The following is a 23,689-nucleotide window of genomic DNA, read 5'->3' as shown; positions in this document are numbered from 1 at the left end:
TTAGAAGTTACGCATGCTGACTTGTGATTTTTATATATTCATTGCAGCTACATTACTTTTATTCTAGTCATTTACACATGACTTGTGTCATCATGAAATGGTGTATCTTCCAACAGCTGTTCTGTGCTTTTTGAAACCACAAGCCCTGGTAACCAGTTTCCATGTCAGACACACAAGTGCAGCTGCAGCTAATCAGAACATATAGAAACTGTGTATGGGGAAGACTAATCATGCGTCATTCAAAACAATTGTGCAAGTGTTGCTGTGCTTATATGTGCCCAAAACTTGTCTTTAATTTAACATTTTTTTTTAACACATAGGATGAAGATGAAGAGTCTAGCAGATTGGAATCGGATGAAAAGAAAAGTTCTAATCTGACCAACGAGGACCGTGCAGAACAGAGCGCTAAGCAGATCATTGAGTATGTCCCGGATTATCCTTTGGGAGTCCTTTTTCATGCTGTCTATGCCAGCTGTTCCTTCCTGCAGTGTACTAAAATAAAATATAAAAATTATTTTAAAATAGCCTTCTCCAGATAAATTAATTCTTACAGTCCATATTTTCAGGTTCTGCCTTAATACTTATCTGACAGGTTTTTTTCCCCTTATAATGAATATTGGGCTATTAACGGTTTAATTATTTTCTTTTGTATCTAGTGATACAGAAATAATGTAACCTTATTATAATTTTCAGAAACACTTCATATGGTCTCTCTGAATGAAAAAAAAACAAAAAAGCTGAACTCTAGGCAGTTATAAAAGAAACACATTAATGCTGCTCTATATGCGTTAATAAAGCTTTGAGTTTATTTTTTAAATGCAGCTAGTGTAAATGCTTGAAACAATATCAATAGGTATACGAGCGCTAGGTAGTGCAGGGAAAGGCAAAACCTCTTAACCTTCATAAATCCAATAAATGTATGCTAGCGCTGCATACATTTATTAGTGTAAATGCTTGAATTACTATTAGCTTCTTGCAAACTTCTACACAACAAAACTCAAATTGGGGAAAAGAGAGGCAGGATGGGGGGAGTCAGTCAGGTGTGCTACATGCAGATGTGCTGATAGGAGTTAGAAGAATTGCAGAGAAATTACTTCATCAGTCCGTGGCTCTTCTTTCATTGTCCAGTGAGCAGCTGCAGGTGAAGAGGACACCATTGTATTCATAGTATAGTATAGTATAGGCTGAAAGTTATGTCATCCTCCTGGATGTGCTACCTGGCAGGCATTTGTAAATTTTAGAATTGGATGGCCAGAAATACAAATTGACAGATAACAGAGCCCAGTTGCACCCTTTTTATCTAATATTTGGCTATTTGGGGTGGAGTTCAGCTTTTTAAATGAGGGTTTATGGAAACATGGATATATTTTAATCCTTATTTCACTGTGGCTCCAACCCAGTCCTTTTTGGGCATGCCTATGCTAACTATGTATGATTGGGAATTTCTAAATAAAGAAAAAAACAACTCTCATGATGCATTCAGGGATGCTCAATTTGTATCGCCTGGGTCATTCAGTTATGGGCGCTGTTCAGGTAGTTTTCTTTCCACATTTAGCACTGCTGCTGCTCTGCTGCCCCCCAAATGCTTCCATTTACGCAGATAAAGTGTGCCCCCTGCCCATCATGTGTCCCCAACTAATGTAAAGTGTCCCCCTCCACCCCCAAAAAAATATAGGCCCCGCCCCCACATACATTCAAACGTAAATAAACGTCATCATATTGTAAGGTCTCTCTCCTCACTGCTAGTTCCCAGATGCAGTTCTGAAGACCGGCAGGGAGGTGAGTAGGAGATAAACCACGCAATGTTAAAAATATTAAACGTTTAAGTCACTATAAACCCCCCTTTTGTTTATAAAAGCTCCCAACATTCCTAAGAGCACCTCAGATTTAAATATCTGTTTTGTTTTTTTTGTTTGTTTAATCAGGACAGGTAGATAGTCGTGAGGGACAAGAAATTTTGGGACCCCGATTTAGTCCCTTGGACAAGTAGTTTTTTTTAAATTCAAAAACCCACTTTATTAAAACTAGTTGCAATGTATACATTTAACATACACTCACCGGCCACTTTATTAGGTACACTTGTTCAATTGCTTGGTAACACAAATTACTAATCAGCCAATCACATGGCAGCAACTCAATGCATTTAGGCATGTGCACGTGGTGAAGATGACTTGCTGAAGTTCAAACCGAGCATCAGAATGGGGAAGAAAGGGTATTTAAGTGACTTTGAACGTGGCATGGTTGTTGGTGCCAGACGGGCTGCTTGAGTATTTAAAAAATTGTCAGTCTACTGGCATTTTCACGCATAACCATCTCTAGAGTTTACAGAGAATGATCCAAAAAAGAAAATATCCACTGAGCAGCAGTTTTGTGGACGTAAATGCCTTAATGGCAGAGGTCAGAGGAGAATGGGCAGACAGGTTGCTGTGACATTCAGATGGTAGGGTCAGAATTTGGAACAAACAACATGAAAGCATGGATCCATCCTGCCTTGTATCAAAGGTTCAGGGTGGTGGTGGTGTAATGTTGTGGGGGATATTTTCTTGGTACTAGCAAGATGTACCTGATAAAGTGGCTGGTGCTTATATGTAACCATACAGAGGCAACATGCAAGCCATATGAGTTTAATAGCAGACTGAGTAAAGCATGTAAACGGGGAACCATTACAGTTGGCAGTTAATAGAACAAGTATCTATGCATAATCATATAGCAGACAGATACAGTGCTCAGCATAAATGAGTTCACCCCTTTTGAAAAGTAAGATTTTAATCAATATCTCAATGAACAGAAGAACAATTTCCAAAATTTTTACAAAACCAAGTTTTATAGAACATTTGTTTACCTCATTACATGAAAGTAAGGTTAGTAATATAACTTAGAAAGTTAGAAAATGTTCAGTTTTACTCAAATTGGTTGATGCAAAAATGAATACACCCCACAACAAAAACTACTACATCTAGTATTTTGTATGACCTCCATGATTTTTAAGTACAGCATCAGGTCTTCTAGGCATGGAATGAACAAGTTGGTGACATATTGCAGCATCGATCTCTTTTAGAGCCTGGATGCTGGATGGAGAGTAATGCTCAGCTTGTCTCTTCAGAATTCTCCATAGGTGTTCGATTGGATTCAGATCAGGAGACATACTTGGCCGCTGAATCACTTTCACCCTGTTCTTCTTCAGAAATGTAACAGTGGCCTTAGATGTGTTTTGGATCATTGTCATGTTGGAAAAATGATCGACGACCAAGGGCGGGGAGTGATGGTAGCATCTTCAGTTTCAATATAGAGCAGTACATCTGTGAATTCATGATACCATAAATGAAATGCAGCTCCATAACACCAGCAACACTCATGCAGCCCCACAGAAGGACACTGCCACCACCATGTTTCACTGCAGGCACCATGCATTTTTCTTTGTACTCCTCACCTTTGCGATGCCATACAGTTTTGAAGCCATCAGTTCCAAAAACATTTATCGTGGTCTCATCATTCCAGAGTACAGAGTCCCAGTAGTCGTCTTTTTCAGCATGGGCCCTGGCAAATTCTAGGCAGGCTTTTTTGTGCATGGGCTTTAGGAGAGTTTTCCTTCATGGACGACACCCATGCATGCAATTTCTCTGCAGTGTACACCATATTGTGTCACTAGAAAACGATCACCCCAGTGTGGCTTTCTACTTTTTTAGCTAACCACAGTGAACTTGCATTGTGATTTCAACCCTTCTCATCAGAAGACAGTGTTAACTTCCGTGGACAGCCCGGATGTCTCTGTGAGATGGTTGCAGTGCCATCTTAATTTTTGTATCACTTTTGCTACAGTATTCTGACTGATAAGTAATGCTTTGCTGATCATATTATTTTCTTTCTCAGGCCTTGTGATATTTTTCTACCATGTAGTGCCATTGCTGACAGCATGAAATGGGAGGGGGTTTTCTTTGTTTTGTAAAATCCTTTTATAATCTACTGTCTGCTGGACACCTGTTTAATGAATAATTAGACTCACCTGTAGTTGAATTTATGTTAATTAGGATTTTGAGGATGTCTAAAATTTAGCTTTGCTCCTAAGACTTTGGGGTGTATTCATTTTTGCAACATGGTCTTGAATGAATTTGTTAGGAAAAATACTTTTTTGTGTGTGCAAATTAACAAATCGTCAATGGCCCACATTTGTCGCAATATTTTGAAGTATAGTTTCCCATAGAAAAATGTTGATTCTGAAAGTAAAGTAAAGGTTTTCTGACAAATCTGTTGTGGTGTACTCTATTTATGCTGAGTACTGTATATGATCAGGTCCAGCAATCAAATATGGGTTCCCAGAAACAATAAAGGGGAGACATCTCAAATATATGTGTCAGGTTTTGCTAACCATCTGTCCCACACCTTATTGTATTTAGCAGGACAGCCTCTGTTGGTGTAAATAATCTTTTTATAGGGAACAGTAAGGTTCACCTCACATACCCAAGACAAGTGTGGTGGGGGGATTGTATCTGTAAATATTGTTTAGGAATATAGTTTGAAATTTATCTATATCAGGGTCTGGGAGAAGACGTAACAGACAGGGTTTGGGATCTAGAGATAAAGGGGAGCCCATGTGATCATGTAAGAAGTGAACAACCTAAACCCAATAAGTTTGTACAACAGGGCATAACCACATGAGATGATAAAAGGAGCCTGTTTGCAGAATAAGTAGTTTTTAAAAAATTTGCCACACGCCTGTGCACTGCACTTGAAAACCAGTTTGATGTGAAGGAAAAGATGGACATGGACAAATATGTTTTTCCTTGATTACATATTCCACATACTCAGAAATGTAAGGGGAAGGTAAATTTGTTCATAAGTAGTATTTGGTGATCTCTATGCTATATTGTATTCGAATTCTTTAATTTTTACTTCTAAAGTGAAATTGTAATGATTCGTTCTTTTATGCCCTAGGACTGCAAAGCAGGATGTGGATGATGAATATAGTATGCAGGCAGATGCAGATGAAAGACAGGCTCAGTCTTACTATGGAGTGGCTCATGCCATTACAGAAAGGGTGGAAAAACAATCAACCCTTCTTATCAATGGTACACTGAAGCATTACCAGGTACTTAAAATTTAATTTTCCATACCTGTTTTTTTTTCTTGCTGTTTAAAAGACAAAACATAACATGGAAAAAAAATGAAATTGTTTCGATCTATTGTTTTTTTGTATTCTGTTTGTTTATAGGAGTTATATTTTCCATATTTATTTTAACATCTTTCTGATTTTTATGTGGCTTTGCACTGTATGAATTGCACTTTAATGCTCCTTGTTTCTCACTACAAGGCTATAGTTGGAGGCTTGGCAGTCTGTTACTCAGCTCTGGTCTTAAATGACTACCAACAGTAAAGGACTTTGAGAATATGAAGTCAGAAATCTAACTGGTCACAATAAATATTAACAAATTTTTTTTTTTATTAAATAGTAAGGCTATATTAATTTTAAGACAAGTACAGACATTATAGAAAAGAAAGCTACATCAAGGTGTTTCCAAAAAAGGAGCGAGTTCAATAGTTAATGTATGAATACTGTCCATAGTAGCCTAAGGACTCGTGTATAGAAGAGCAACGGTAGAGAAACAACCAAAGGCTAAAAGTGCATGTAACAATATTTGCAAGCTAAAATGACACAAGAAAAAGGGAACATATTATACCCATCCAGTATGCCTCATAAAAGGAGGACGTAAACCAAGTAGATTGGTAGATGTTGTCAGTAGGTCTGTCACAGAGGTCTCCGCAAGGGTCTTGGATAGTAAAAATAAAAATTAAAGTGTAATTTTTGCTATACTGTTGTGCTCAAACATTTGACAACGCTGGCAGAAACCTTGACATTTTCGCATTGATATTGAAAAAATGGCTGATCATGCAAAAATACTGCTTTTTATTTAAGGATAGTGATCATATTAAGCCATTTATTACCACATAGTTGTTTGGCTGCTTTTTAAATGATAATGATAAAAGAAATCACCCAAATGGCCATGATCAAAAGTTTACATTTACGAAAGGTTACACACACAGGTAAAAATGGCAATTAAAGGTTATTTTCCCACATCTGTGGCTTTTTAAATTGCAATTCCTGTTTGTGTATAAATAGTCAATGAGTTTGCTCTTGTGTAGCTGCACTGAGCAGGCTAGACACTGAGTCATTGGTGGTAAATTCGGGGATCTCTTGATGCCAAGCCAATTCTAGGTGGAGCAAGAAAGATTGCATCCACAACCGCCAGAAGAATTGTTTGAGATACAAAGCAAAACGCACAGGTAAACCCCAGGTGAAATACAGGCTGCTCTGGAAAAAGATGGTGTGGTTGTTCTGAAGGAGCACAATACTTAGTGTTACTAAACCCAGGAGCCTGCACTCACTATATCTGGTGTACCACAGTACACAGAACATGGAAATGCAATTATTTTAGTAAATATAAACTGCTAAATACCTTTTCCCATCAGCAGTTAGAGCAGTCTTGTGACTTCTATCAGTGTTCAGCCAAGCACCGGTTAAAGCTTGTAGGAGGAGTTTTCTTTCTGTTCTAGGAGAATGAAGAACCGCTGACCTCTGTCTGGACAGTGCTGATTGGCCCTGTGCTGTTCACATGCATTTTCCCAAGAAAAAAAAACCCTCTGGCAATACACACTAAACTGAGCATGTGCAGAGTGACTTCACATGATACATCTTATCAGGAGATAAGAGGGGGGCACTGGAAGAAGGGGCAGGTCAGAGAAGTCAGGATCAAACAGCATTTTTACACAATGCAGAGAATTAACCCTTTAGATTCCACAGTGAGTATAACAAACATGCTTTACAGCACATACAGACTGATTTTACTGTTGTGGGTTTAGTAACACTTTAAACAAAAATGAACTGCATGGTTGAGTTGCCAGAAAGAAGCGTTTACTGGCCAATTCCACAAAAAAGACTGGTTACAATATGGCCAACCCCACCTTGACACACCTTAAATATGATAAAGTCCATATAGTTCCCCAAATGGATAGAAGTAGGTGCATAAGAGGAAAGATTTGATCCAAAAGCCGTCACCATCCATCCAAACAAATTGGCCTCCTACCAGAAGGTTTGACCGCACAAAAGGTCGGTCAACATGAGCAGTATGGTATATCCTCAAATGCAGCAGTGGATCGTCAATAGAAATCCCCTCCAGAATAATAAGCAACTTCTCCAACTTCAATAAACCTCCAAATGGCAGAATCTCCCATCTAATGGTAAAGGAATGCATAGACAAGAAAGGCAGCTCATACTGTAGTATTTAAATCAATCAATTTATTTAGGTTCCATGTACATGGATGAATATAACAACCAGTATGGTAAACACAGGATGTTTCTAACCAACAAAATGGCCACTGTCCATCCAGAGCACGATGTCGTCACACTGCAAGGCTCCACCCCATGCGTTTCATCATCAAAAAGACGTTGTCAGGCGTGACTGCTTTTGGATCAAATATTTTCTCTTATGCACCTACTTCTATTCATTTGGGGATCTCTATAGATTTTATCATATTTAAAGTGCTATAAGACCATTGTATAATTAGCGCTGCATTTATCTATCTATATCATATTATTGCCTTCAAATGTGCAAGCTGCTTTTTTATTAATTTTTGTTGTTTAGATTCTGAGCGCAAGTGTTTGTTTATAATTACCTTGACACACCTCTCTGGGTTTTTTTGTGGCCTAAAACCCGGTTACAATATGCCTGACAACACCTTAACACATCTCACCTGGCTTTTTTGTGCCATCGGCACAGTAAAGTCTTCTTTTTGGCAAGTCAACTATGCAGCTCATTTTTATTTAATTATCGTTGTATTGTGCTCCTTCAGAACAATCGTCTTTTTCCAGAGCAGTCTGTATTTCTCCTGAAGTTACCTGTGGGTTTTTCTTTGTATCTTGAACAATTTTTTTGGCAGTTGTGGCTGCAATCTTTCTAGGTCTACCTGTACTTGGCTTGATATCAAGAGATCCCTGAATTTTCCACTTCTTAATAAGGAATTTAACAGTACTGACTGGCATATTTGAGATTTTGGACACCTTTTCCATTACCTTGTTACGCAGGTCTTTTGACAGTTCTTTTCTGATGCCCATGACTCAGTATTTAGCCTGCTCTGTGCATCCATGTAAGAGCTAACAAACGTATTGACTATACACAGACACTAATTGCAATTTAAAAAGCCACAGATGTAGGAAAATAACCTTTTAATTGACATTTTAGCCTGTGTGTTTCAACTTGTGTGTCTGTACCAAGGCCAAACATTTCAGGGTATGTCAACTTTTGATCACGGCCATTTAGGTGATTTCTGTTATGATTTAAAAAGGAGCCAAACAACTATGTGATAATAAATAACTTAATGGGATCACTACACTAAAATAAAAGACCAGGAATTTTGGTATGATCAGTCATCAAAACAGTGCCAAAGTTTAACAATTTCTGTCAGGGTATGCAAACTTTTCAGCACAACTGTAAGTAAGTTTAGAAATCTCCGCTTCTGCCTGTAAAGCGCTTACTGTTTCGAACAGGGTTCCGATTCGAGACTACAGTGGATGTAAAATTTAAAACATTTTCTAGGTGGTTTATGATGCTGATTCCACTCTCACATTCAGATCCCCATTAGAAGGGAGCCCATAAAGCCGTTGATGAAATAGGATCATAGAAAAGTAAATGGTTAGGCTGAATTGTTAGCACTGTAACTTGCAACACCAAAGTCATGGATTTTGTTCGCACCAAGATGTTGCATGAATAGTGTTTGTATGTTCTGCTGTATTTGCACCAGTTACTGTTTAGTACCAGGGCTGTCAAGTTAATACTTTCTGGTACTGGTATACAGCTAGTGAAGTCACAAAGTTTGATTTGCATACTTATTCCAGGACTGTAACAATGTAGCAGGCATGGGAATGACAGCCCTGTACCTTGCGTATTTGAATTTAAAAAGAATTCAGCAGTAGGTGACATTAGTGTTATGCCAGGTTCAGTTTTCGTGTTTGCCTCGGACTGCAAGCTTCTGTTAGGCAGGGACTTGTGTCAATGGTTAAGTTTTCTTTGTAGGGTGCTGTAAAGTTTTTGTCACTGGAATATAATGAGTAGCATGAAATGGAAAGCATGCAAAAATCATTTAAAAATCACTTGCAGTTCATCCTTAAAGTATCTTGCTCATACAGCACAGGACACAGGCTAACTATTCGTAGACCCTGGGTTATAGGTTGGTACGTTCACTGGCAAAACATTTGCAGATACACATTTTCGTTGTCCCCCTAAAACCGTACCCACTTCTATGTATCAAAATAAGAACGTCTGAAAATAAGAAGCTTTTTCCTTTTGGTGTGTTTTTGATCTAGTTAATTCCCAATTATAAGAAGACTCAATACAATACATATTCCACTGTGCTGTGCGAATTTGATACCTAGCTGCACATCGAACTAACAAAAAAAAGTAAATGTCCATGATTAATGCTCTTACTAATATGATCAGTATTGGTTCAGAAGCAGGAATTACAACTGTGGCCATTTTTAGGAGGAAAAGAAAGTCCCTCCTGACTTTAAAAAGGTAGTCTGATCAAATCCCTAAACAAAGTTACCATACTAAGAGTGCATACTGTTAGTTTTAAGACTCTACCCTGTATAACAAAAAGTAATATTGTATACCCACAAAATTGTGAATCATATATTTTCCTTCAGTAGACTTCACTCCTCATTCAGCTGTAAGTCATTTCTGTCAGAAGTGCTTTTACAGAGTTGTCCGTTTTTGTTCTGCAATTTCAGATCCAAGGTTTGGAATGGATGGTTTCTCTATATAACAACAATTTAAATGGAATTCTAGCTGATGAAATGGGGCTTGGAAAGACAATTCAGACTATTGCACTCATAACATATCTGATGGAGCACAAGAGGCTTAATGGTCCCTATCTCATTATTGTTCCACTCTCGTAAGTAGAACATTTGTTTCCTTTGGTAGATTTCTCGTTGCTGCATAGTTTTAGTTTTGAATGCCCTTAAGTCTGTTCTATAACTGTTCTACTAAATATGGAAAGTATTTGGGAAGTAGAATCTATTGTATTACATTTAAATGATAGAAAGGAATTTACTTGGGAGACTTGTGTTTAGTTCTCTTCATGGTATGAAAAACAAAAATCAAACCATAACTAAGAAAGCCGGCTTATACTGTATGTAGGTTTTATGAGGTTTTATACAATACTGTTGGCTGTTACCATGTTGCTAGGACACACACAAATGTACAATTATGTAGGTACTCAATTCATTTTTCACTGCAAAGTTGCTGTTTAGTATGTTTAACACATTTTAGATATGCAGATAAATCTGATCAGCTTGATGTATGCAACCTTAAAATGTTTTCAAAGCCTAGTAGTTTGTAATTGTATATTGGCGAGGTGGTGGCCATATTTGCTTATTACACACACAAGAATACTTCCTGTCTTGCAATACTATACCATGGTTGTTCAGCACGGAGAACTGTGTAGCTGCTATTCCCACAGTAACCAAGCTGTTAGGTTGTATTCAAATATATGGTTAAATTTTAACTAAAGGCAAAACTTTTTTAAAAACTCTGAATAGGTTGGAGAGGAATTAGAAAACATGTCAAGCTTTTTTTTTTGCTGTCTTTGATACTGTTAGGGAGATTCACCCTCTCTATTTGTCCTGTTTACGATTATCACCAAAAAGTGAAAGTATTATTATTATTATACAGTATTTATAAAGCACCAATAGTTTGCTCAGTGCTGTACATTACAGTATAAGAAAAGCCCAAATTTTGGGTTGTCCCTAGAACAGGAATAGAAAGGAAATTTTTCAGCGGGGGTGCTAGCTCTCTTGATAACCGTGGATTTCCTCACTTTGGAGAGATTCCTGTCACTTCCTGTTTTGGCTATGGGTCAGAAAGTAAAGGGAGATCTTCCCAGTGGGACAAAGAGCAAACAAAAAACAAATTGATAGGGACTATAATTCATCCTTACTCTATCCAAAATGGAAAATTGAGCCGGTGTGATGGTGACATCTACAATTACTTTAAAGCTGATTTCAAGGCAGACAGCTGACATCCCTAAATGCTGGCTTTTTTACCTGTCAAATGACTTATATTATGTTTTATGGACTTCTGTCACACTGCATAGTTTAAGCAGTGCTTTCTGGAGCTCTTCTTTAAAGTGGTATTAAACCCTAAACCAAAAATATAATACATTGCAGTTTACCAATCAATAGATGGTGGTGGCTGCATTTTTTTTTTTCCTCTTAGGCTTTTTCCCTCGGTTTTCACCTGGTGATCTGGCCAGTAACATACCTCCTGTATTAGAGTGCCCCCATTCTGAATGAATAAGCACAGGGGACACCTCTGCACAGCAGCATTGTCAGCCTGGGGGAGGGGAGTTTTGATGTACTAGCAGATTTAATTACACTAACAAATTGAAGCCAAACTCCAGCTAATACTACATAAGCAGTTAGAGCAGTTTTTTCCTTTTCCCTCTTGAGAGATTTTACATAAATAAAAGTTCATTGTAAGCACCCTTTCTAGTGTTAAATGGTTTGTCTCATCTCCATAACTGATTACATCCTGCTGGAGAGCTTGTACTTTTGAAAAAAAACAATCTTAAGCTGGCCATACAGTGGAAATTCAGCAGGGACTGGACGTATTTTAATCCATGTATTGACAGAGTGGTTTTGTAGATGTTGATCTACAGATCAACTTCTGTAATACCACCCTGCTCAAAAATTTCCTGCTTGCTTCCTTGTTATAGCCAGCAGCGCTGATCAGTGCATTCTGATATTTTGATGGTGGCGAAGTCTCCCCAGTGTCAGAATACAAAGGCACAGCGGGGAGGAAGCAAGTGGTGTGGTTTTTTTTGTTTTTGTTTTGTTTTTTCTCCAAATGGTTAAATGAAAAGCTGGATCGCCAAATGAAAATAGTAGAAAAAAAGCCTAATAAAGAAAATTAATGCAGCCATTACATCTAAGAATTGGTAAGCTGCAATATATTAAATGTTTGCTTTTCAGTTTAATACCACTTTAAAGCTGAAATGTCAGTTTTAAATCTAGGATTGGGATATTGTCCAGCAGAACTGAATATATCACCTTTTTCCCTCTAAATGTTTGCCTGCTTGTCACTCACTCTTGTTGCCAGGCAAGGGGCACTTTCATAACCCAAGAAAATGAAGATTATACAGATAAGTTTCTTTTTCAATTAAAGAGGAACTCTGCTGCGTGGTCTTAAAATTTGATAGCATAAGCGGAGTATAGAGTGAACCTTGGGCATATAAATACACTTGCATGACCTTGAGCTGACAGTTCAATAATCTAAAGTCCCAGGCTCTGCAAATCAGACTTTCTTCATTCTGCAGCTCCCTCCGCTGGTCTTCTGCTTTCCTGTAGACTTGCTATGGATGCTGACCAGGCATAGTGGAGTGGAGACATTGAGAGTAGTGGTATTTTTTTATTTTACATCTCTTTAGTCTCTGGTTAACAATTTAGGAACTTCCTAGAAAGCTACTACTTTCTTTTCTGTGAAACTTTGCATATCGCACAAAAGAACTAGAGCAGTTAGTATGCATTTCCATGCAATGTCACATATCCTCCGGAACATTATTTGATGTTCCAGAATGCAGTTCACAATGTTAGTTTAAATTGGGTATTATGGAAAGTTGTAACCTCCATTTTGTTTTGCCTATGTCATTCTTCCATAGGACATTATCCAACTGGCAGTACGAGTTTGATAAATGGGCTCCTTCTGTGGTGAAAATCGCATACAAGGTATCAAGTGTTTGCTTAGAACATCAAAGATTAGAGATCTTGTCTGTGTAATTTCTTTTCATGGATTTTTTTCCCTTAAGATGCCGCAGAACATTACCACAATAACTGCAACCCAAGCTAATCATTCTAAAGAGAGTGCTGCAATAAAGACTAATTACTTTCAGATGGGAAGAAGCTGCACAAAATTGTTCATCATCATATCCAATATACTTTGATGAGTGCAATAATATATCTGCTGCGTGCCATTTTGCATGTTTGCTTGATTGGATCTATGCTTGAGGATGCCCACCTGCTTCTCAGAAATGTCACACATCGCTCACTTGTCATACTCGGCTTTGGTGATGACGGTTATAGCTATCTGCTGTGATTTCCACCTTTTTGCCTGATTAGAAGCCTTTGTGACATTTGTAGAGTGGCACTATTATTCTGTCTATCATTTTTGTAAAATACAAATGCACTAAAAAGTATTATATGGTTTGTTTACTGTATATTCACACTTCGTGGACAGGAGACTTTAAGGCATGCCAAATGCAATAAAAACAATGTGGATCTTGTATGGGTCAGAATGAAATAAGATGCTTTTAATTCCAGCTGCAACACTAAGATTACAATTAAAATTGAGATTTAATCAAGGAATCCCTAATGACTTTATTTTTACACTTCAAATAAAATGACCAAATGTCCTTATTTTATCTCCATAAGTGTATCAATAAAAGAAATGGGGCACTGTCTTATTCTAATTGACCCTATTATGGCATGACTTACTGATGGCTGAAACCAGTAATCAGGGCTGTAGACATTTTTTTAAAAACTACTTGTCAAGGACTAAATTGGGGTCCCAATCTACGTGTCCCTGATGATAATCTACTTGTCCAGATAATACAACCATATTTAAATCTGAGGTGCTTTTAGAAATGTCTGGGGCTTTAAAATCAAAAGGGTCTTTATGGCAACTTAAATGTTTAATATTTTTAACATTGCGCTGTTTATCTCCTCCTCCCCTCCCTGCCTGTCTCCAGCACCTCATATGGGGACTAGCAAGGAGGAGAGAGACCTTGCAGTGTAATAAGCACCGATTAGGTGCTCCTCAGAAAAGGGGAGTGTCCTGCTTATCCTTTATCCCTTTCGCTGCCAGAGCCGTTTTTGCATTTTTTGCACAAGTTTAGAAAATCATTTTAGGCTTGAAGATTACGAAAAATCTCCAAACATTATATATTTTCTCAAAGCAAAGACCCTAGATGGTTGTGGTTCCAATTTTTTATGTTGCATGATATTACCAATATTACTACAAAATTTCAGTAAAGAATACACTTAAGTTCATTTTTGGTCACAAAACGCAATACATTACCCTATTTTTTTTGTAGAATATAAAAGATGAGATTGCACCGAGTAAATAGATATCCAACATTTCAAACCTTAAATTTGCGTGCACTTGTAAAATGGCGATGAACTTCAGTACCCTATATTTTATGTAGGTGACACTTTTAAAGCACCTTATAGGTCATCAGTATAGTGTGAAGGAGGATGTCTCATGCTAGAATTATTGCTTTCATTCTGGCGTGCGCAGTGATATGTAATGTGTATCGCAATCAACATTTTCATGTGTAGGTGACAGGTTCTCTTAATCGAGACATCCAAGGTCTAAAAGACACTGGATGTTTCCACTTTGCTCCACTGATTGTAATGCAGTGCACATCACACTGCATTACATTCTTTCCTGGTCTCGTTCGTTGGCTGGGAAATCTGTCAACAGGGACCCGGCAGTGACATCATAATGTCACTTCCTATTTAGGACAAGAAGAGCAGGGGAACCAACTACATGTCCGGGACGTCAGGCAATATAAATTCAACATTCCTGAGTAATGAAATATAAATGGGTGTGGCTTTTTCAAATACATTATGTTGCCATGGTGCTGGACTAATGACTGACTGCATCTAAAATAAGAACAGTGATGATGCCATCTTTGAGAGTCCAAAACTCAGCGTTGGGGTGGAATTTGTACTGCATAATTGTATTATTTGGAAATGTTTGTTTTCCACAACTATATTTAATGTGAATGTTGTAATTTTAGCTGCCAGTTTGCCTGAAATTTACTATTAAAGAGACATACATTAAATGTCTGTAACAGCTGTAAAAGCAGTGGAAATTACTTCTGGTCTCCAAGACCCAAAACTGCTTTTGCCAACTGTTAGCCTAGTGTTATCTTTGAGGCACAGAGCCTGTATTCCATCTGAAAGGTGCAGTAGAATTTTTAAGGATAAGTTCACCTTTCGTAACATGTTACACCCCTATTCAGACTGCCCTCCACACTCCCCCTGATCCCCTCAGTCCCCCGTTGTGACAGCTAGCAGGGGATCTCTCTTCCCCACTAGCTGTCACAGTTAAAAAAAAAAAAAAAAAAAAAAATGTGGCCGTGTGGGGCTTTTCCCACTTGGCCGTGTCATTCATTCATAGGGTTCTGTGAATAGGAAACTACAAGTCCCCGCAGCCTTTGCAGCTGTCGGCTGCTGTCGGCTTGTTCTCAGTGAAGGTGAATTTATCCTTTAAATGGAAATATTATTTTATATATGTTTGTAAAGTGTTTAGTATAGGCTATTTCAAATCCACATAATTCTGTTAACTGCTAATGAATGGTGTTGTAAATTTCAATTTTCTTTGCTTTTTTTTTTTTTATTTCAGGGAACGCCAGCTATGAGACGGTCTTTGGTGCCACAGCTTAGATCTGGAAAATTTAATGTCCTCTTGACCACCTATGAGTACATTATCAAAGACAAGCACATCCTTGCTAAAGTATTTTGATTTTCTCCACCCTTAATCAAGACCCTTTTATTAATCACCAAAAAATAATTGTAAAACATTTTTGTTAGATGGTGTAGATTTAAAAAAATTCCTAGAAAATAGTTACTGCTCTAATTTTTTTTTTTTTTTTCTTGCTTGAGCGTATTGATATTCCATAAACCTGTATGACCTGTGAACTTAAAGAGTTAAGGTCCCCTGACAACATTTGCTGCAAGGTACCATATTCAGTTCACTTATTATCCAAAAAGACCCATGTATCAGTGTCTTAGAAGCATATACAAGGGATGCATGTTAGCTCATTTCAAATCTCAGCAGCATGTCACCTCCCAAAACATGCTATGCTGGGTTAATACACAACCAATAAAGTCCTCTCTTCATTTCAACTGTGAGAGAAGGACCATAAAGACACTGGGACTTATAATATGCAGACTACTGTGCATGACCAGTTTTCTAGAAGTTAATCAGTACCATAAAAAGTTTAAACATCCCAAAGTATACATTTTTTTCCCAGCCAGCAATTTGTTTTCACATAGCCAGATGTGGTGCATCCTATATGGGTAATTTGTAGCTCAGGCTCTTCTAATGTGCAATCAGGGGAGCATTGTACTGCCTTGATCCACAATGGGTAGCAAAAGACAACATCATTGTGCAACTCTTGATTGCGCTCTCCTGATGCTGTGTTTTACAGTTTGGCCAGTACCACCTTTTTTTCTTTTTGGATAGATTCTGCTCTGGGTTATAATCCCATTAATGCATGAATCCATGTTCAGGAGGATTTACTGGTGCATTAAAATGATTTTATTTGAAGTTGTTGGCAAGAGCTCAGGAAGTCTGGCAAAACAACTGCAGCCTCGGAAGGTGGAGTGGATAGCCGACCAATATATTCATATGCTAACGCTTTATGGAAGTTGCAGATAAAAATGTATTTATTATTTGAATAAGCTAAATCTCATACTACAGTTGGTACATTTTTCTCTAGATATTTATACTCGTGATGTAATACATTGCCCCTTGGGTAGATGTGTCTCTGTGACACATTCGCATTAGAAGTGTTCACACTTCAATCACAGGCTTTGCGCAGCTTAATTGCAAAAAAAAAAAAAAAAAAAAAAAAAAAAATCATCATCAGTCTCTAACACATGAATGCATTTGAATGAGGTTTTTGAAAAATGTGTGTCGTGACCTAAATGTACATTTAAAAGGGAATTCTTGCAAAATCCATAAATTGCTTTCTTTGGGATCTCTTGAAACCTCTAAATATATAAACTATTACTCGTTTTCTGTGTGACTGAGAAACCGCAAATATGCAGAATCTGTATGTGATAAGTGATGTTTGTAATATTATATTGTTTTGACTTTCACACAGAAAGCTTGTTTGTAAGAGTTGGCAATGGTCAGAAACGTATGTGTGTGTTTATATATATATATATATATATATATATATATATATATATATATATATATATAATATGTGTGTGTGTGTGTATATGTATGCAGGTGTACGTGTGTATATGTGTGTGTGTATGTATGTATATATATATATATATATATATATATATATATATATATATATATACATATACACATACACACACCCTCCGGCCACTTTATTAGGTACACCTGGCTAGTTCCGAATTGGACCCCCTTTGGCCTTTAGAACTGTCTTAATTCTTCATGGCATAGATTCCACAAGTTGTTAGAAACATTCCTCAGAGATTTTGGTCCATATTGACATGAGTTACTGTTGCCGTTCTATCATCTCTATCAATACATTTTCATCTACACAATTGCCACTCATTGGATATTTTCTCCTTTTCAGACCTCTCTGCAAACCCTAGAGATGGTTGTGCACAAAAATCATCAGTTTTTGAAATACTCCAGACCAGCCCGTATGGCACCAACAACCATGAACGTTCAAAGTCACTTAAAGGATAAGTTGATGTTACATGTTCACCCGATTGTAGGGTCGAACATGTAACCTGTTACCGCCCCGTCAGATTTTACTCGACCACATGGCCGCTTCACTCATTCATGGTGTTCTGTGAATAAGTGTCTCCAAGTCCCGACAGCCTTAGTGGCTGTCGGCTTGTAGTTTTCAATAAACTACCACGGTGCAGTGAAGCGCTGTGGTAGGTTCATTGAAGCTTCCTGTGCATTCCGTATGGCAAGCAGATATACTGCAGGTCTGCAGGAGATCTACTGATTGCTGGTGCAATGCTTTCCAGGCTCCTCCAGACAAAAATAATAAATGCCAGTTTTTTTATATCTGCAAAAAAATTACCTTTATTATATTTGTCCAAAAGGTGACCTTATCCTTTAAATCCCTGTTTTTCCCCGTTCTGATGCTCAGCTTGAGCAAGTCTGCTTCACCACGTGTACATGCCTAAATGCATTGAGTTGCTGCCATGTGATTGGCTGAGTAGCAATTTGTGTTCCCAAGCAACTGAACAGATGTACCTAATAAAGTGTGTATGTGTGTGTATATATGTGGGTGTGTGGGTGTGTATGTATGTGTGTGTTATAAACACTTTTTTGCGTATTACCAAATGGGGGGGGGGGGGGGGGTCTGCAGGAGCCACAGAAATGGCAGTGCACTGATCTTCCCAGTGATTAGCTGTACAGGGGGGCATGTCAGCAGACAGGCTGTGCTCCCAAGTAGAGTACAAAGAAGAAAACTATTCACACAAAGGAAGCAATGGGAAAGTGAACAGAATACTTTTTGATACACATTCTTGGAAGTATGGACACGAATCAGAAATGTGAAATGTTGGTAATTTACACTTTAGATTGTGTGACAACTTTAGAAACAAACAGTGCTTAGCAGTATACCTGTTTAAGGACAGTGCCTTGGTATCTAGCTTTCAAATTGTCTTTTTTTTGTTTTTGTTTCTTTTTTTCTTAGATACGATGGAAGTACATGATTGTAGATGAAGGACATCGGATGAAAAATCATCACTGCAAGTTAACGCAGGTGTTAAACACTCACTATGTGGCACCAAGACGAATCTTGCTAACAGGAACCCCACTGCAGAACAAATTACCAGAGCTTTGGGCCCTTCTGAATTTCTTGTTACCTACCATCTTCAAAAGCTGCAGCACCTTTGAGCAGTGGTTTAATGCCCCTTTTGCCATGACTGGAGAGAGGGTAATGACCTTTAAAATATATCAGGAAGCTGATTACAATTTAACAAGACTTGCAAAACACACAAATAAGTGTAATAGAAATGTTGATCTAATTTTGGTAGAATATTTATTAGTCGTACTTACGCTGTCTTTAGTGAACATATTACAGGTTAAAAGCATAACTTCAGGCAAAGCATTTTATCTTAACTGTACAGTACAGGGCACGTGACTTGTCTTCATAGGCCACATGTTCGAGCCAAGTAATGGCATTGCCATTGGCAGAAAGCTTGCTAGGGTCCTTTAGAACATACTCGTATAACCCTGCCCATTTTGTGAAACTCGAGTTTTTTGCTAGTGTTCTTAAAGAGAAGCTACAGTCTGCCCGAATAATTTTAAATAAATATATGTTTGTGCTTGTTTGTGAGCACTCTTCTCACATTAGGTATTGATTTTAATGTTAATGGTGCCTAAATTACTAAAATCCCTACCCGAACTGTTGCTCTAGAATGGCTGGCAACGGCCATGTCATCTGCTGGCATCTGAAGCTGCCTGCTCTTCTTTTCCTGTATTTTGGGCTGCTGGCTACCCAGCATGCATAGTAACAACACGGTTGAGCGCAGTGTTGTTGTCATAGTAACAGCAACGTTGGCGGACATCCCGCCCTGTTATGTCAACAGGGAACATGATGCCCGAAGCGGACGATGCCTTTTGACTCCTGAGATTAACGACACTGATATCCCAGGAGTCAACGGGACACTATGGATGGCATATATCGCCACAGTGACAAGACCGGAAGTGGCTGAAATGAAAAGAAAAAAGGTACTTATACTAAAAATAAAGAAAAAAACAATTGAAGCCAGAGGTATTAGCTACTAATAGGGACATGATTGTTAGGTAGGGTGTGTAGTATATTGTGTGTAATATGTATATGTATTGTAGACATTGAAACATACTGTTCATTTTTGGATAAGCCAGTGATAAGACCACTTTACACACCAAAAGGACTCCTTACTATGTTAATGTATGCAGGAGGTAATTACCTTACCTTTGTTGTGTGGGGTTAACCTGTTTTGGGTAAATATATGGAGTGTCAGGGGAAGTTTAAGAACAGGTTAGTTGCAAATAGATTGGGAAAAGTCTTAAATATTCATGATGTGCTTGTTTATGGTGAAGAGAGAAAATTTGCCATAAACAAGACAAGTAGTATCTATTTAACTTTTTCATTAAAAGCTATTAGACACATAAGATCAAACAAGCTAATAAAAGTGGCCAGAGTGCTTGCCATTGTACTGAATGGGGAAAATGTGTATATTAACACAGGACACAGAACAGAGGATGGAATACAAAGGTAGCAGAGCACAAGTGAGGATACCTGGGCAGAGCACAGGTCAGGATACGTGTGACAGAACACAGGTTGCATGGAAGCTACCTAGTTGCATATTATAGATTGGACACTTGCTGGATGGTGTAGTATCTCTATGCTTGATATGAAGTATCTTAAATGGGACTTTGAGAGCTGTTGTTTGTTGTAATCTTTACAAATATTCAACTGAATTTCTGTCATCTGTAACAAATATCTTTATCCGAATAAATGCATCTCTCTGGAAAAGGACTATTGGTTGCTGCGGGAATAGTACATATATAAATACACCCTGGTCATCCGGAGAAGGGCTGGATCTCCATGCTTGATATGAAGTATCATTATAATAAGACAACAGGGTGAAGCTCTGCTTTAAGTGATAGACCTGTTCCCCCTCTGGAGAAGTATTTTTTGTTTTTTTAAACCATGTTTTGGTTTCTTTTGGGGTTTTTTTTTTTTTTTTTGTTTTTTTGCTTTGAAGCATCTCTCAAGACCTGACTGTTTGCTGCTCTGGGCTTTCTAGCAATTTCCGTGTGGGGTCAGCCTGTAATCTTTGCTTCAGGCACTGGATCTTATGTTAAGAACTCATCTTGGTACACAGTGCAACGTATGTAGTTATCCACAGGGTGCTATACAGGTCCAGTTTATTGCTATTTCCTGGACCCTGAAGACCCTTTCGGGGGTATGTCCACTGCCATGATGGACGAAATCTGGACTCTTGGTAGGCCCAGCGTTGTGGATACGATAAAAGAGTTTCCCTGGATGTTGCCACTGGTTCCTGGTTTTTAATAGTAGAATCTGCAATGCAAAGCACACTATGCTGTTTTATAGTCAAAAGATATAGGAGTAATTGACTGTTGTGATAATCCCTGACATTTTGTCTCCATTTCTTGGAGCAAGCAATTTAAATTTGACTTTTTTTTTTTTTCTAATTTAGACTGAATGTTTTTCAGTCTGAATTTTTTTGTTCCATTTCCTTAATCATTGATTTTTTTTGGGCTTGTTGGCAGGTCTGATTGCTATGTTGTTGCCCACCCCTATTGCTTGGGTATGTCCTATTGTCTGTGAATAAAAGTCCTGTGTATTGTACTTTTAAGATAATAGGAATTTTGGCTTGCTTGTAAACTCCCTATCTAGGAGACAGAACGCTCGATCCTCCCCTCTATTTTGATCTCTCCCTATTAAATACAAGTCAAAAATTGCATTGCTAATCAATGAAAAGTGGCAGTCCAACAAAATTGTGTTCCTATAACAAAAGTCCAAAATATGTGTAAAATAGTGCTTCCAGAAAGTCCAAAAGGAAGAAGTGCTCACCAATCCAATACCACTGAAGGAAAAATGGAGAACACTTCGGAGGTCCAGTGGTAATGAAGGTAAAGTGGATGCTTACCAAATTAAGTCAACATCACTTTAGGGAATAGCCCCAAACCAATCCTCATCTGATAATGGGATGCTGTTCTGACCCTGGGCTCTACTCAGAATACACTCCCAAGTTCGTAAGCAATTAGTTCGAAGAGTAGGTTGTAAATATGTGATACGAGTGCCGTACAACATGTTGTCTTCGCACCTGTGTTGGCAGAGGAGAGAAGGCATTACGTCTGTTACAGTCTAGGCACAGGTTCCAAACAAAACAGATTTCAGGCCCTTTCTGGAGGGTTGAGACCCTCGAGGGCCTCAGCAAGTTACTAAAAATACAAAACTTCAAGATGGTGTCCACCCAGACAGTGATTGTTTTGTTCTTCATCAAGGCGACTTTCTGGTGTTGTATGGGACAAATGCCAGGAGTCTTTGCATTTGCCAGTGCATCTGATTCTCAAGACCTGGTCTACTCTGGAATGGTGGATATCCACACAGATTCTGGATACAGGCAAATCCTTCCAATAAATTGGAAGGTCTTGACTACGGATTCAAGCCTGCAAGCTGCGTGGGTATTATGTACCTGTATTCTGTGGCTGTTGGTGGAGCGGAGGTTGCCAGTCAATATCCTGTAGGTTCAGGCTTTTCGGCTGGTTCTCCTACACTGGTCTGACTGCCGCCTTGGGAGCCCCCTAGTCATAGTGCAGTTGAACAGTGCCACAGCTGCGGCATACATTAACCATGTAACCAAGGACCCTGGCGAAGCCACTTGGGTTGGTGGTGTAATGCGTGGGATGGAGCTGAGTGACATCACTTTTGGTTACGGACCAGAACTTCGGAGATTTCATGCTGTTATGCTGATACGCTATTAAATCCTGATACATTGTAAGTGCAAACTCTGGTTTGTCTTGATTCATTTATTAAATGGTTTTACACTATTGGGGACTGTTCTCTCTTCCTATATGCTGAGACTGAGCTGTGAAGAGGTTCCTGTGGGTGATTCTGTATTACCATCCTTGTAAATGTAATATCTGAGCCCTTTCCTGCCATCTGGAGTCCATTTATGGAATGATCATGCTTGTTAGACCTATGTTGATATATAGGTCCATTATTTGAGGTGGGCGGCCATCCTATTTCAGGTGGAGGGGCACTGAATTCACTTTGGCGGTGGAGCACTATCAGTGGAAGCACAAGAATTTATTTTGCTGTGGAGCACTATCTGTGGAAGCACAAGTGTTTATTGCCTTTGGGTGGATTGAGCACTGAGACTTCACTCGGGCACTGTTTATATATTTATTGATTTATATATTATTATTGTATTGTATGAGTAGCGCAGCACTATTCTGTCTAATTTAGCAGTTTAGATTTACTAAAATATTGCATTTCCATGTTGTGTGTACTGTGGGAGACTGAATATAGTGAATGCAGGGTCCTGGATATAGTAACACTTTAAAGCCCATTCCACCAGGAGTGCAAGTGCCTCTTTGGCTATTCAGCATCAAGCTTCCTTGTTAATGTTTGTAAGGCTGCTACCTGGTTTTCTCTTCACTAAATTCTACCAGGTAGATGATTATAGCTCTGTGGATGCCAACTTTGAGGTCTTGCAGGTGGTTTTGTAGTCGAACTCCCCCCTTTTTTCTTTCAGGGTATTAGGTGTGTTGGCCTTGTTGCTGTGTTGCCCACCCCTCATGTTCGATGCTTTTGGGATATCCCAGGTAGTGATGAATATGAACTCCTCTTTGTCTTTTGATGTAAGATTAATATTTTTGGTTTACCAGTAAAATCGTTTTCTTTGGAGTACATCACGGTACACAGATTCCCTCACTCTTGCATGTGTTCTTCATTGTTTTGCTACAAAGCTGAAGTTTAGCGGAGCTGGGAGGTTTTATGGCTGGGTGCAGATTCCTGCCTTTTTTGTTTTTGGCCAGTGTCCATTCACCTGAAGGTGGCAGCAATAACCCAAGTAGTTGTGAATGTTAACTTTTCTGCATCCTGTGCTGTACTCCAAGAAAAGGATTTCTATAACTATAATTAAATCAGTATGCCAATATTCAATCCACCAATGCTTAATGCACTCGGTCCCATTTGATTTGTGACTGTATTTTGTACTAAAAGGAAATCTTTTGTTTGGTTTGTGCTGTATCTCCTGCTGAAGCCCAATTTATGGGCGTTCCTATGAGTGAGTTATAGAACAACACTGATTCCACCGCCCCCTCTCTTTTGTAGTGTGTTACATGCATAATTCACATTAATATTGATATTTATTATTTTAACTCCT

General features: G+C 38.4%; 1 protein-coding gene across 1 annotated transcript in view; it reads left to right on the top strand.

The window, feature by feature from the left end:
* Positions 1–324: 324 nt before the first annotated feature.
* LOC149451490 (SWI/SNF-related matrix-associated actin-dependent regulator of chromatin subfamily A member 2-like) overlaps positions 325–23,689 on the top strand; it is a 191,083-nt gene continuing 167,718 nt past the window's right edge. Inside the window, exons 1-6 of the mRNA XM_089690612.1 lie at positions 325–421; positions 4,933–5,086; positions 9,779–9,942; positions 12,706–12,772; positions 15,453–15,563; positions 18,475–18,717. Coding sequence (XP_089546738.1) covers positions 4,967–5,086; positions 9,779–9,942; positions 12,706–12,772; positions 15,453–15,563; positions 18,475–18,717 — 705 coding nt within the window. The 5' untranslated portion in view covers positions 325–421; positions 4,933–4,966. The remainder of the gene's footprint in view (positions 422–4,932; positions 5,087–9,778; positions 9,943–12,705; positions 12,773–15,452; positions 15,564–18,474; positions 18,718–23,689) is intronic.

The sequence above is a fragment of the Staurois parvus genome, unplaced genomic scaffold (genome assembly GCF_062004578.1).
Source record: "Staurois parvus isolate SC_StPar_1 unplaced genomic scaffold, SC_StPar_1.0 ptg000537l, whole genome shotgun sequence".
NCBI lineage: Eukaryota > Metazoa > Chordata > Amphibia > Anura > Ranidae > Staurois > Staurois parvus.
The sequence above is the reverse complement of the archived record's forward strand: the minus strand, read 5'-3'. Positions and strand labels throughout refer to the sequence as shown.